Source organism: Phaethon aethereus (assembly GCF_964289735.1).
Source record: "Phaethon aethereus genome assembly, chromosome: Z".
Lineage (NCBI taxonomy): Eukaryota > Metazoa > Chordata > Aves > Phaethontiformes > Phaethontidae > Phaethon > Phaethon aethereus.
The window spans coordinates 47,656,036-47,670,780 of NC_138577.1; the positions used below are offsets into that span (position 1 = coordinate 47,656,036).

The 14,745-nt window shown below is 39.9% G+C and overlaps 1 protein-coding gene across 1 annotated transcript in view; it reads left to right on the forward strand.

Moving 5' to 3' along the window:
* Positions 1-14,745, forward strand: part of AOPEP (aminopeptidase O (putative)) — a gene marked incomplete at its 5' end in the record, with an annotated part of 191,565 nt that overhangs the window by 124,180 nt on the left and 52,640 nt on the right. Inside the window, 2 exon segments of the mRNA XM_082012852.1 lie at positions 1,513-1,542; positions 1,544-1,582. Coding sequence (XP_081868978.1) covers positions 1,513-1,542; positions 1,544-1,582 — 69 coding nt within the window.

A 14,745-nucleotide genomic window follows, 5' to 3' on the forward strand; every position in this document is an offset into this window, starting at 1 on the left:
AGACAGAAATACAGAGTTGAGTATCTTGTGTGAATGTCCTGTGTAGTGATCTAGCCTTCTGGTATGAAGGGGCATGTAAGTAAATACTTAATGAGTTATATTTAATTAAAAGTATCTGCTCAGTTTATCAGATTCTCTTATGGCTTGTCAGGGACATAGGGACTTTTTCTGAAAACAAGCCATTTTGTACTTCCAGGGTGTATTTCATATCTTGCACTTGTTTTTAATCAATTGAAGCCTGTGAATGTCCGGTATAGGAATTTGTTTGAAGTGTTTTTAAAAAGGGAGGTTGTGTAATACCAGTGACCTAGATGGCGTGTAGACACTAAGTCTTTTCATTTGTTTTCTCTTGTCCAGGCATTGAGACAGGAAGCATTCTTAGAATTATTTTTAGATTTTTAAAAGTCAACCTTGATTTCCTCATGTAACATTAATCCCTTGGCTAGGCCTAAAAGCAATATTGTTTACTCTTCCACAGTGCCATATGCTTGCAATTTTTTGCTTTATTTTGGGTGCCTGTGTTTTTTTTTAAAGAAAGTACTCAGAAACTTCCATTTATATTGGATTGTCAGACTTGAACTGTTTGGGTACAGAAGAAAGTGCTCCCCAATGTATCCATGATTCTTCTCATTGTGGGTCTAAATCAAACACAGTAAGTGGTTTGATTTATTGAAGTCTAGTGAGATCATCATGCCTAAAAGACCACTTTCTTGCTCTATGATTGTGTTGTCTTTATGACATCACATTTGTTGTGACAGAATGATGGCTGAGCAATTAGGAGTGAAGGAATTCTGGTTTCCTTCTTAGCTTATAACCTACTTATTTTCCATCTCAGCATTCATCTGAGAAGTGAGCTATTGATCTCAATGCATCTTTACACCTAGGTCATGGCGCGCTGCTGCTGCTTTAGTTGATGTGTCTCTCTTTTTAAACTAAAGAGAAATTGGGTGTATCAGTGTGTCTCTGTAACCCCTACCATTGATCCTCATTCCATTTCCAGCATTAAAATCTGGGAAACTTCTATGGAGATGTTGTCTTAAGCATGCATATGCTGGAGAATTACTGAAACTTCATATCCTTTCTTCTACCACACAAACAAGCTGTGCTATGTAGAGAGGGTAAGCAGCTTCAAGTTCTGCATCTTTGTAATGTAAGTGTTTTGTTACTTGTCACGCTAAGTTAATATTTGTAAAAGGTACTGAGATTGGTAGATGTAGTGACTTGTAGACTTCAGGGAGTTCTGTTTGTTGTTGCTGGTGTCAGAGCAATGACTGATGGTTTTAAGTAAGGGAATTGTTAATTGTTCCTTGTGCTACCCATACTTGTCTTGCAGTACGACTTGATGTTTCCAAATCATACACTAGCCAGTGTTTGACTGTATTCCTTTCATCAATAAAAAGCTAGTGTCTTTCAGCTTACCTCTTCCTGAGTCATCTTCATCTGAATGTTTTTATTACCCTCAAATCTTAGAATAAGCCAAATGATTAAAATGTTTTAAAAATGTCTTTTCATGACAGGAGAAAAATCCTTTGTGACTCAACAATATCTGCTATGGACAAGAGTTACTTTTGAAAACTATTATGTGAGTTTTACTTGGCCATAACATTGTGAGTATCTTTTAAAGTTTAGGAAAACTTGATTATGGACACAGAAACATGAACTCTGGATTACTCACCTACAGATTTAAAAAAACAAAAATAGCTCAATATTAATTACACAGAGAAAAAAATGGAAAGTGAGAAAAGTTGGATCAATCTACCATCACTCTCATTATAGTGATTCTGATTATAGTTACAGTTTTTATAGATTTGTAAGTCACAAAATGGGAAGCAACCAAACCATGAAGTGTTATCAACACAAAAAATATCCTTGAGATTTTGTAATGCTCATTGCTACTCACATGTTGCCTGAGGAGGTCTGGCTAGGCATCAGAAAGGAATTGTAGAAGGAAGGTTGAAGCTTGAGTTTTTCTCTTTGTGTTCCCCCTCCCTGGCCAGTACCTGCATTTTCCACTGGGGAGGCTTCTGTTCTCCTGTGGGCATATTATAAATAGCCCTACTGTTGGCCTGTAAAACACTCCAAAACTGGACATAGAAGTAAAGTTGCTTTAAGTTACAGGTAAGGAGAACTTGGCTACTTAATTATGTTGCATTTGCTTTTAAAGTTAGGAGATGGGAATGAAAAGCTACATGGAGGGAATGTCAAGTTAAAGATGCCTGTACAAGGATATCCTTCATATTCTGGAAGCTAGCATATAGTGTAAGTGGGGTTTTTTTCCAGTTTATTGAATTTATTGCCATCTTGGCTTAGTTAAGAGTGGACTGGGTGGGTGTTTTGCAACGCAGACTCTTTCCAAAGCACTGGCAAAGATTTAACAGTAAATCCAGCTGAGTTCCCCTGAGGGTTTGAGCTGAAATTCTGACTTTCATATTAAATTAGGCATGGTTACAAGACAAGAATTACTTGAAGTTTTTATGAAGCATGTGACTGACAGAACAGGCAACTGGGATGCAAATCGCTTTTATGTATGTTTTCTTTGTTGGGTCAAAAATATATTCAGAATACAAAAGGCTCTTATTTATGGGACTTGAAGGGACATACCTAAAAAAATATAGAAGTTGTTAAATCTGAAAAATAAAAAACAACCCCCTCAAACTTCTTTGCCCAAGATTAATTTGTTTGAGGATTCACCCTTTTTTCTAAACACCTGAAGCTTCATACAGTTATCCCATGTATTTCAACCAGACAATGTTTTGGGGTTTGGGCATTTTTTTTCTGTTTAGACTTCAGTTGTATTTTTAAAATTCTTTAGCAAATGTATTCCATGATATGGCAATGGCCAAATGGACTTCCCATTTGTTTCGTTGGCATGCTTTGTATCTATATTGCTGTTATTCTTTATAGGAGGGTGCTGCAGCTATTTCTGCCAGTATTTTGGGTTATGTTGTTAATGAGAATCATGAAATAAATGTTGTCCCATGCCACTTCAGGCAGAAATTTCTATTAAACTTTGAAATGACCCATCACCACACCACTTTTTTTGGTTTTTTTCCAACTCAGAATTGTGCTGTGCTTTGGGAATTACCATATATTTGACAAGTTTAGATTGATGTGTGATTAGAGAAAACAGTGGCAGTCAGTCACCCATCTACACCTGAGTCTTCTCCATGGTTCCTGCTGGATTAGTCACTTGCTAGTGTCAGGGTTAGCAGTGCTGGGTGCTTAAAGGGAAATGAAAGGAAGCGTGACACAATTCTTAAGTCAGTCTCTCCACAATACCATATAGCAAATGCAGTCCTTTTCATTTTAGTTTTCTGTCTTGCATCATATCCAGTCTGCCTGCATTTTCACATTGGTTTCTTACCATGTTCCCTACTTTCATTTTCCTCATTACATTGTAGGGAAGACTTTGGTTTCGGCAACCTCTTTATTTCCTCCTTTTGCAAAAAAAGGCTGTCATCAGGGTGAAAATCCATTTCTAACCAGAAAATTTTTATAGATACACTACTGTAATGAATACCTGTCTTTTACCTGTTTTAAACCTCTATTAATCTCTTTTTTTTTTCCCCCAGTTTGCCTATAAAAAAAAGAGGGAGAAGATAAAAGGTTTAATGTCTGCTTGTTTTGTTCTTTTTAATTGAATCAGTGGGAAGCTAATACATCTTTCTGTATGGAGCAACTCCACTTGTCTTCTTTCTTTCAATACAGCAACTCCTAAATGTTTACCCAGATTAAATGTTTTGACAGTATGCTGACAGTTTTGATAACTGGACAGGGTTTCTGGGGAGAACAGTGGCTGTATAGAGCCTTTTGTTTTCTTAAGAATGGACAAGATTTGCAATAGCTAAAAATTGGCTATATCTAAAGGTTGCCGGGTGTTTTCAGTGAGGTAAGACACTCCTTATTCCTTCTCAGTAAGAATGGCTCCTAAAACAGCTAACAAGAGAGTTGGTGTTGCTTAAAATCCTTTTTTGATTGTTTCAGCAAAAGCCAAGGATAGGACAGATTTGAAGATACATGTCAACATCTGAGGCTCTGAGTTGATGCTAGTTCTCCCAGCCTTCTATCATTTGCAGGCTTTAAAGGCATTCACCCTGGAAAGAAAGAAGATCAAGTTTTCCACTATTTACTCTGAGGGTTTTGTTTTAATTATTTATTTCAGGTTTTTTTAATGTTTAGCATTCATTCTGGAAATCTGCAGTCCATACAGGGAGAGAAGATATGTTTGAACTGAGCAAGATCTAAGGACTGAATGTGTTGTGTATAAGCCAGGCAATGGGAATGCTTAGTCAAAAAGCTCCTTTAAAATTAAAACCATTGCTAGGTCAGTTGACATGCTGGTTGGTAAACTGGGGGAGGGCAAGAGACGGCTGATTGCCTTTCAATGGAGCTGCTAAGCTTGAAGTGTGTGTAAGAGGGAGCATCCACTAAGAAGTAGGGAATATTTACAGTCACACCATAAGTTACTGGGAGAGGGCTGAGAGATGCCTGCTTGTTACCTCAAAGAGAAGGAAGAAATAGTTTAAGGAAAGCCAGTATGGGAGGTGAGCCTGAGTTTAGATGCGATCCATGCTGTAAGTTTTTGGGGAAGGAGTACCTGTCCTTCCTAAGAAAGGCTTTGTCCCGGACGGGAATATCTGTCTCCCAGTGCGTGCGCAGCAATTCCCAACCTTCATGGCCTCCTGCCTAGTTTCATTAGGAAATTTCTGCATAAAATGTTTTGAGTTTCCTATTCTTGCTAATGTCTTGGCTCCCATACAGAAGCCAAATGTTACAGTCGTCTTTGACTGCACTGCTTGAAGATGAGGTAACAGGGGGACTCTTCTGAAGTCTTTGTGAAAACCTCTGTCTTTGCTTCTCAGAACAGTCTGGAAAGCTCCTGAAATGCAAGAGTGGGGAGCTTGGGGAAGGGGGGAAGACACCTTAAAACTGACAGTGCGAAGTAGAATCTGTACACACTGGGATCTCTGATAAAGTGATTTTGGATTAACTAACTGCAGGATAAATTATAAAGAAAAGCAAACTGGTTAAACCAGGAGTTCCTGTTATTAACATCACAGAGGCATTAAAAATAGAATTCACAGCAAACAGGATGTCTGGTCATAACTGTGCAGTTTCAGTTGCCCGCTATTTATGCAGTTGACCTTCTGTGCTGAGATCAGAGAGCAGCGAGGAGCATCGTGACTTTGAATAAAAATCCCGTTTAATCTGATCACACCAACATGGCAGCTCCTGGAAGGAGTGGGCTGGCACTTAAGGGTAGTGTGGAGAAACTAATTAATACCTCCAGGGAACAGCACGTATGCTGCTCCCGCTCTGGGGGTGACACATCCTTTCTTAAAAGCTGTAGTTTTACCTGGCGTTGGGGCCAGTGGAACTATGTATTTTCTTTTTAATAGTAGTGGGGTTTTTTTTTTTTCCTTTGATATTAAATTTGGAAGTAGATTGTTGGGAGCACAAAGACTTTATTCCAGGCTCCTGAACTTGTTGTACCAAATGAACGAACAAACCGATAGGTTTGAGAGATGGGCTGTGCTGCCCAGCCAAAAGGGTATAGTGAGGACTCAGTGCATCATGGGAAGCGTTCCCCATTGACCATTTAAAGTAGAACTATTAAGAAAATTCTTTCCTCAGCCCTATAGACAAACAGGCGTGCCTGCATCTTAAAGTCTGGACCAGACGACACTGACATTTTAGCACAGAGAACAACTTGTATTCGCAGTCCCTGCCTATTGTGTGATGGCAGATGAGAGAGCCGGGCTGGCTCCCGCGAGCTGGAGCGCGCGGGGCTGCTCTTACTGCCGTATGCAAATACATTTTTTTGTATTCATGGTGTTGGGAAAAATGTGGTCAGATGTGCCAACAACGCTTAGCTGAAATTAACCGTTCTCTGTTGTGTGCTTTTCTGTTATCCTGAAAATCTCCATCTCTTTCAACTGAAAAGCAGATTGTCTCAAGTTTTAAGGAGCAAATGCATGAACATAACAAAAGACAAGGTAAAAAGTATCTGAGATACTACTTTCAAGAGCTTATAGCAAATGTTGAAATTTGTTGAAAATCTGTTGCATGGTTGCATAAAAAGGAGGCTTAAGAATCAATATTGAAAGCCCTAAAAATAAGGTTATTCTTTTTCAGTTTGGAGGAAACAGGCTGTTTCAAAGTTGGCATATCTCAGTATATAAACATTTTTTTCTTAATGTTCAGCTGAATTCTGAGTAATCCAGTTGGTATTATTTTAAGAACTCCTGAAACGATGTATTTAGTGTCTCTGAATGTGTATGCAGTTTTATGAATATTATAGAGAATTGTTTTCCAGGTAAGTGTACCTCAGTAAATAAATGAAATAATAAGAGTATTGATAGAAGCTCAGAAATTTCCCCAAACCTGTGCTATGGAACAATTGTATGTCAGTAGTAGACAAGACATGTCTTGGAGAATGAATATGGTTGCCATGAATGGGTCTTTTGGAGAGAAAAAAAAAAGTTGGGAGTGGAGAAGGAATTTCTGTTACTTTGTATTGATCTGGGTCTTAATTTTGTGATGATTTCACTCAGGTTAGTAAAGCTGTACATATAGATCTTCATTGTGGCTCACTGCCAAGGTCTTTAGGTTTTGGGAGTGCCCTACTTTCTGATTTTTCCTCCCCTTCTTTTTAAAGGAGGACATTGACTTACAGCGTCAGAAATTCTATTGCATATCAACATATATATTAATGGCATACTTGAAATAAAAGTTGGTTGAAATAGGTATTCCTGGCTTATTTCTCAATGTCTTTTTGCCAAGCCATTTGTTTACTGAACCTTTGAAAAGAGGGAGATAATTTTCAATTAACTGAAGGAATGTACAACATTCAAATACCACGCCCAGCCCGCTTACGAAGACAATATTTTTTTTGTGCCTACATGCCCTTGAATAGTTAAAGGGCAGGTTTTGGGTTGATGTCAGTTCATAGTGGAAAAATACAAGTCTGAAGCTATTGCTTGAGAGAGCAAAATGTGTAGGTGAAAGCAAAACACTGGAAGAACATACAGTACAAGAAGTATAGTCTTCTTAAAGAAATGTAACCATATTAGTGGAATGGGATGGGATTGACAAAGACTTCTAGTCAAATTTTGATTTCCTCTCAGACTGGGGGAAGCTTTCTCTAGGATGTTACTTATCCTCTTAAAGAAGGTACAGTGTGTGTATATAGATAACATCTATATACACACATATAACATATATATAAATAATTTGGCTTTCCCCTCTTGTCCTCCTCTGAAAATTAAAAGAAATGCTGTGTTTTAAGAAATGTTGGTATTGATTTTTAATTTGTTTCATTATAACATTTTTGTTTAAAAGAGGTGGTTTTTAGAGGAAATTTGGTAATACTGCTTTTTTGACCTTGTTGGGAAAGCGTGACTAATCCATTTTCAGTCCTTGCTCGGTCCTCTGCAAGAACCGCGTCTTTCCCTGTGCCATTTTTTTTCCAACAAAGTAACCAGGCCTGAGTAAGGACATACACGATTTTGTGTCTGGGACAGTAGAGGATGTGGATTTAATTCCGAAGGGGTGGGTTGGTCTACAGCAGATGTATTCAACACCCATGGAAGGCTTCCTTCCTCCCCACCCCATGTCCTCACCAGCTGTCCCTGCTCACTGCCTGTGGAGGTTCACGCAGCCAGCTGTGGGCAGAGCTCCACTTACAACCTGACGGCTCTTTCTCAACAGGTATGCTAGGGGAGCAGCAAACTTTCCTCAAGAGTGAGGGGAGGCACCCACAGCTCAAGTGGTTTGAAGGTTAGTCATCAAGTGTAGAAGGCCAGGTCCTTCGGCGCAGGAGGCTATGCGGAGAGTGTGGGCAGGGTCTGCATTTCTCCCTGCTGACTCTGAAGGCATCCAAGAGCCAGCCTGTTGTAACTTGCTTGCCTGGCCCCTTCTGCAGTGAAGTAGCCGTTGTAATTCTCCAGAGGACGCTCTGCCGGTACCGTGCAAGCGTGGAGTATGTTGCAGCTCCTCACTGCGACTAATGCTAAAAGACTGGAGCTGGAAAGTTTTAAATTTTTTTTTTTTTTGAGTCCCCATGTTACCAATTTATGTGCTCTGAAGTGATAAATTGATAAATTTATCAATATAATAAATTGCATGACTTCAGGGAGGAAACCTGAAGATAGATACTACAAAAAATGTGCTTCTTCCTAGATTCTGGCCCTAAACTATCACTGTTTTCCCCTTCCTCCTTACCTCTTGGAAGTCACGAAACTGAAGCTTTTTGTATTTCATGCATGTATCCACAGGACAATGAAAATCCACAAATAAGGCGTTGTCAATCAACAATACACATTACTGATGGTAGGTTTTCATAGAATAGATCATTAGCAGGCATTCTTCCACTGTGGATTGATAGTAACTGTATTATATTCTAATGGACCAGTTTGCCTGATTTAAACTCCTTCTGCTTAAATATCAGTAGAGACTTTAAAAAAAAAACAAACTTGTTTTTAAATTACAACCTTTATGAAAAGAAGAAAAAGAGGGTAAATAAAATTATAAAATTATAAAACCTAGTCTTATTCAAGATTCAACAAATTTTGGGTTTTGAGTGAGAAGCTCAGTCTTCACTTTCCGTTTTTCTTTGTACCAGGGGCCTATATATAGAAGCACAAGGCACAGGCTGTTGCATGCTGTTCTGTGAAGCAAAGTGTATAAAACAGTAAAAGGAGCCCAAACCTTATTTTGTCTTTCGTTGGTCAGTCGGGCATTTCAATAGTGGGCCAGTTTCAAATCTAGGCAACATAGCTGTGCAGCAATGTACTCATCAGGTTTTAGTCTTAAAGCAAGGTCTTCATAGGCATGTGATGCCTGTGTCCACAGTAGTCTGCATTTGGTATATCCCAGTGGAAGGACTGGCAGTTTTTCAAGTGGGGGGAAAGCCAGAAGGATTGAAGAGCTCAGATTTAGCTGAAACTAGTGCAAGTTTTTACAAAAGTGGTATGTGCACATTTACTGTTCTGGGAATGCAGCCACTGGATTAATGTTTGCAGATCTGGTCTTTCAAATTATTTTTTGTGGTTTTAAGTTTACTTTTAAGTTTGTAGTTTAAATGTGAGGACTTGAATAAAGCATGTCTGTCCATCAGTTGTGATGGAGAAGTACTACCTGTTTTGAATTAAGTGGTTTTGTTAGTCCCATGTCACATGCAGCTTCAGTGGTTCCATGCTTTATAACCCACGTAAGGGAGCTGCTTTTGTGTAAGTTAGAAATACAGTGTTCCATGTAACAAAAAGTCACTTGTACTCTTGGAATAAACCTACGTTAGTTTAAAGCAAATGTCACTATGTACGTTTTCTCTTCTGAAACTGTGAACTGGTATAAACTTTGTGTAACCTGAAGAGTGCAATGGCACTAAACTGAGTGTAAAACAATATAGAACTTGGTGTAGAACATCAGCTTGCAGAGAAGCTCAATAGTTTTGGATTGTTTTAGTTCACCTACATAAATGTTCATACTGCTGTATTTTGGCAGTGACATGACAAAAAATTCTCTGTTTTAAAAGGTCGTGGAAGAGTACTTTAAATGTGCAAATACATTAGCTATTGTTTTGTTTTTTAATTCTCCCTCTTCTTGAAAATATTGAGAAGTTCAGTGGCATAAACAGGAAATTGACTGAGCTCCTCCAGTAATCCACTGTAGGTTCAGTGTTTGTGCCTTTCAAATTACAGTGGCTAGACATAAGCAACGTAAATTGCTCTGAGACCCGTATGGCACGTATAGATAGAATGGCCGCCGCCAGCAGTTTCTGGATCTTCTTCCATGCTGCCGAAATACCATGTTGTTTAGCAACATTAGAAAGATCAGTTCAGAGAGATTAGTGTAGGATCACAGGGGATGGTCAGTCCAGCCACATTGCAATAGTGTGGCTGTAGGAACAGGTACACCTAGTGACTTGGATTGCTTTTCATAGTTCTTCACAGATACCGTCAGGACTTTGCTGTCGTAGAAAAAACACAGTGTTTCACATCTGTAACAGTGGAGACAAAGTAAGTTAACTGCAAAGGTTTGGGCCAACGTGTACGAGATCACACATCTGTGTGCCAGATCTGCATGCTTCTGGGAGAGTGTTTCTGCTCAGTGGTCTGCACAAGATGCTGTTCTTTACTTAGCTTAACTTTTGATGGGTTTCTATGAAAGTTGAAGATTATGGTTTAGACAAATCATTTTTCCTCCCTAACAATTCCTCCGTCTCATCTGCCTTTCCTGTTTTTTAGCAAATTTTCTCCTGCTGACTGTTGCTGAGACAGTGGCTCTGAACTCTTCTGCTGTCATGTTTGTTTTGGCATGGCAGTCCTTACTTACAGTGAAGGAACTTTCCTGCATGTCCTGGAGGGTTCCCTTTGGACTTCCACTTTTTCCAAATGAAACAGTGCAGCTCTGTGTAAGGTCTGGAGGGACAACTATGGAGCTTCTGCATCCTTAGCTGGGTGATGGTCCTCAGTGAAGTAGGTGGCTCTGTGTAGAGTCCTGTGAGGCTTCCCTTCCAGTTGTGTTGTATGACCTCACAGATCCTCTCTGCAAAATATCTCTGTTCATGGATTGCTCCCTGATGGCCTTTAACTAAGATATTTTACCCAACTATTACAGAATGAAATCAGATTCATCTAAAAGGACCTACTTCCCCTAAAACTGTAATGCACACTGGCATTAGTAATATTTTTTTTCCCTGAACTAGTAGAATTCCATTTGACCATTACCAGCAGGTAGGTTTTGGGTTGGGTTTTTTTGGTTTTTACATACTGTTAGAAAAGTTTTCATTAGTTCACTAGTATTCCTGCTATTCAGCCTGGCTTAGTCCAGTTATCCTCTTCTCAGCTGCTGAATACCAACTGCCAAATAATTTTCCATATTCTGTATTCCTCTTTTTTAGGGAGGATGGCATTGCATGCACAATATAGGATGTTAAGGCACGATCTTACAGCCCCTGGAGTTGCTGGCTGTGTTCAGGCTAGGCTGGATTCTTCAGCTGTAAGATCCTCCGAGGTGTAGAACTGTGAATAGCTGGTAGCTATGCCTCAGCTGACTTGAGAAATCACCCTCGTGCTATGCAGGTTTTTCTCTCCTTTCTGCTGAAGTCCAGGCGCTGGCCTACCTAATGCTTCTCCAGCACTGCTACCAGAGGAGACGTTAGATCTGAAAATTGAGTCTTCTGCCACTGCATAGCTTTGAATAGCAACCACAAGCTCACTTACACTGAGTGTATTATCTAAATTACATAAGTCATTCTCTCTTCCCCTTTGCCCTTTTCCTAAATTGTTTCCTACAATGATATATTTGCTTCAAGGATGTTCCCATCTGATTTCAGAGGAGAGGAAGAAAGCTGATCAGCTCCCAGGAAATTCCTTTGGTAACTGCAGGGGCTGGGCTTGTGATACTGTGGTATTAACAGTTGCTGTTCAGAGATTTTATGGATGCTGTCTTTCACCTCCTAAAAGGATTGAAGATTATTTTGGTCTTGTTCCCGATCACATATGCTCTCATAAAGCTAATTTCAGTGTATATGAGTTTATCCATATGTTTTCTGTAGTAGCCTGGGTTATTTAAATCAAGTATGACAGAAAGACAGGTGCCAAAGACAACTAAAAGAGTAAACACTAGCCAGGTAAAGGAAGGAGAGTCAATAAATAATGACATTGAAAGAGAGCTTGTGATTTGTTAGACACAGGGAATCTCCCTGTAGAAAGGCCCTAGAACTTTAGAATAAACTTCAGGTGAGTTTACAGTCAACCACAGGACACACATCCAGGGGAAACCTGGACTGCATGGATTCTTATGTGCCTGGAGCAACACAGTTTTACTACATGATGCTCCGTTGTGATGAAGCAAAGCTCTTGCTCCTGCAGCCTTATAATTCTTGTACAGTAGTGTCAAAGGGACAGGTAGGATGTTGGGTGCACCTGCAACTAGGAATCGGGATGTATATATCTATTTCTCCTTTTGATGCCAATGAACTGAATGACTTTAGGCAAAGTAATTCACCTTAGGTTTTCTACAAATGACTCCATATAATAATCGTGTTCAGTACAGATGTCTGCAAGACCTATTTCAGGGGGTATCACAAAGAACGCACAGTGTGGTGACTCACGGTGTATGATCTGTAGACCTCTGCTCCTGAATGGGATGCTTGGCTATACATTACTGGGTTTGTGTTCCAGCTTCAAAGACTCACTATCCGTCCTTTCCTGCACTTTGTAGTACTTTTTCAGGAATGATACACATGAGCACAAAAATAAAGAACTTTGAAAAAAGCTTAGCATTGGAGATTGTTCAAAACTGCTTGGTGGTGTTGCTGTTTGTATTGTACCAGTGCCTCAGACAGTATGCAGTTACTGCATGTAAGGCTGTATAAGGGGAAAATATAGTTTTCTATGTTGTGAAGTTAGCAACTCGGTGCTCCTGCTTCACTGCAGAGTGTTTCATGAACAAGACTTCCTGACCACATATTCTGCTTTTTCATACTCTCAAACATAACATAATGTGATCACACAAAGCTGTGTCTGATTGGACAAATGCAAAGGTAGCGATTACATTCTGGCGAGGTCCTTAGATAATTTAGGATCTAGGGCTAGCTGTTGAAATACCTTGTAAGGGGATTAAAGGGAATGCAAAATCCGCTAGTAATATATTTCCTAGTTTTTGTTTGTGAATAAAATTAAGTCGGATCAGGTAGTGTGGGGAGTGTTCTTTCAGCATTGTGAAAAAGGGTATTTGAGTCTGAGGGTTTTGTCGTTTTCCCATAAGTTAAGTTATACTGAATGTGGATCCAGTTAGAGAGAATCAGTGTTGAGCTCCACCCAGGTTGTCCAGTCATTATTAAACTCACTCCATCTCCAAAGCTGGACTAAGACTCCTGAACCAATTTGGAAGCACGCTGCTTGGCCTGTCCCACAGAGCACATGCGAATACTATTACTAGCTAGACAGAAGTGTTTTTCAGACTGTCTTACACACTAATTTAAAACACAGGTGGAAACTCCTCGCAACTTACTACTTTTCTCATAGTCTAGTAGTTCACATTAGTCAATTAAATGTGCTCTGTGTGTGGTGTTAGTTAAGGTGAATTATACTTTGGTAATGAAAAAGAACCCATTTCTTTAACTTGCGTAAAAGAACAGAAATCAATTTAATTTTTAATTTATTCTTGATTCACCTGGTTTGCTGCTGTGTGGCTAAAAATGCTGTGACAAACATAGCTTGTTTTATGTAATTTCCTCTTTGGGGAAAGCCTGGTCAGGCAGGGCTTTTACTACATTAATCTTACTCAATTTTACCAGTCATGTTTTTCCCTGCCATGAATATCGGCATGTGATAGAGAAGAGGAAGAGACAGAGACAAGCTAACATTCGTAGTGTCTTTGGGTAAAACAGCTGGCAACCCATCATGGCAGGAACCTGGAAGTCTTGTATCATCTGTGTGGACAGAGCAAGTGTGCTGGTCTCTCCAGTTCCACCTGAACTGACAGTGGCCTGTGAAGCAGGTTCTGTTTGATGTTTTGTGCAACCTTAAAGGACAGAAAAATCTTAATTCACATTCTTGGTAATTGCATTAACTCTGTTTTAGGGTTTTTAGCGTGCTGATTCACATCCTTCTCTGGCATCACATGGATGAGGAAGAAAATACTGTTTCTAAGTATTTTGTTGTAAGCTACACGTGTGCATATGGGTGGTACCGTGTTCACATGCATCACAACCATGAAAGTTTTTATTCTTGATTTTCAAGAGGCCCATCTCTGGCTGTCATGGGCTGTTGCAGCTGTCAGGAAGAGCAGATCAGTGACCGCTGCAGTCAGTTGAGATCCTTCCATTTTCCTCTCCACCCCACCCCTCCCCAGTATTTTACATGTTTAGTAAGCTTTCAGAAATTGTCAGAGGTTATAGGCTGTTCTTTTGTGAGTAAGCATCTTCCTTCTAAGTTTCCTTACTGAACTCTGAGAAAGAAGTGTCTTGATTAGCTTCCCCCAGCCCTCACTGTGGTTTTCTATGGTATGAGCCATTAAACTCATTAATCTAACAGCAGAGAATGGAAAAGAACACGATCAGAAGGAAGATGTTATGCCTCTTCTTATCCAGTCCTTTCATTCTCTGAGGGTCTGATAGGCACAGGGAACTTAACAAAGATTTGGGGTTTGCAGTCACCATCTGTCCCTCTGTTTGTTTGGCCCTCTGTTGGCCTTTTTCTTTTGTTCTCTTTCTTACTTTTTTGTCTGTCTCTCTCAGCTGGCTGGGAGGGCTGTCCTGATATCCCTCTCCCTTGTAATATGCACATAAGACGTGAAGAACGACTGCTTTAAATCAATCATTACATTCATCACACAAGTACCCTGTAGTTGTGTCAGCTGGCAGATTCTGAGTGCAGTATGTTTTATTGCTTTGCAGGCCAAGAGGTCATGCAATGATGGTGATCTTTGCTGCTCTTATTTTCCACCCAGTGTACAGCATCAACTGACTTCCAGCTGATGAAAGCGAGTCCTTCAAAGACTGGGCTCAGCTTTCTAAAACAGTGGGGGGGGGGGGAGGGAAACCCAAAAGGAGCTACAGATGACTCCCTTTCTTGCAAATGAGGGAATACAGTGCCTCTGGCAGGAGCATGGGGAGAATCCTGGTAATGCTTGGTGCTGTTGCACAAAGTAGTTGCAACTGTGGTAGAGCGCCGCTGGATGTCGCGGTACGATACGTCACGCATTGGAAGATTTCCAGCTTTGACCATATAGTTT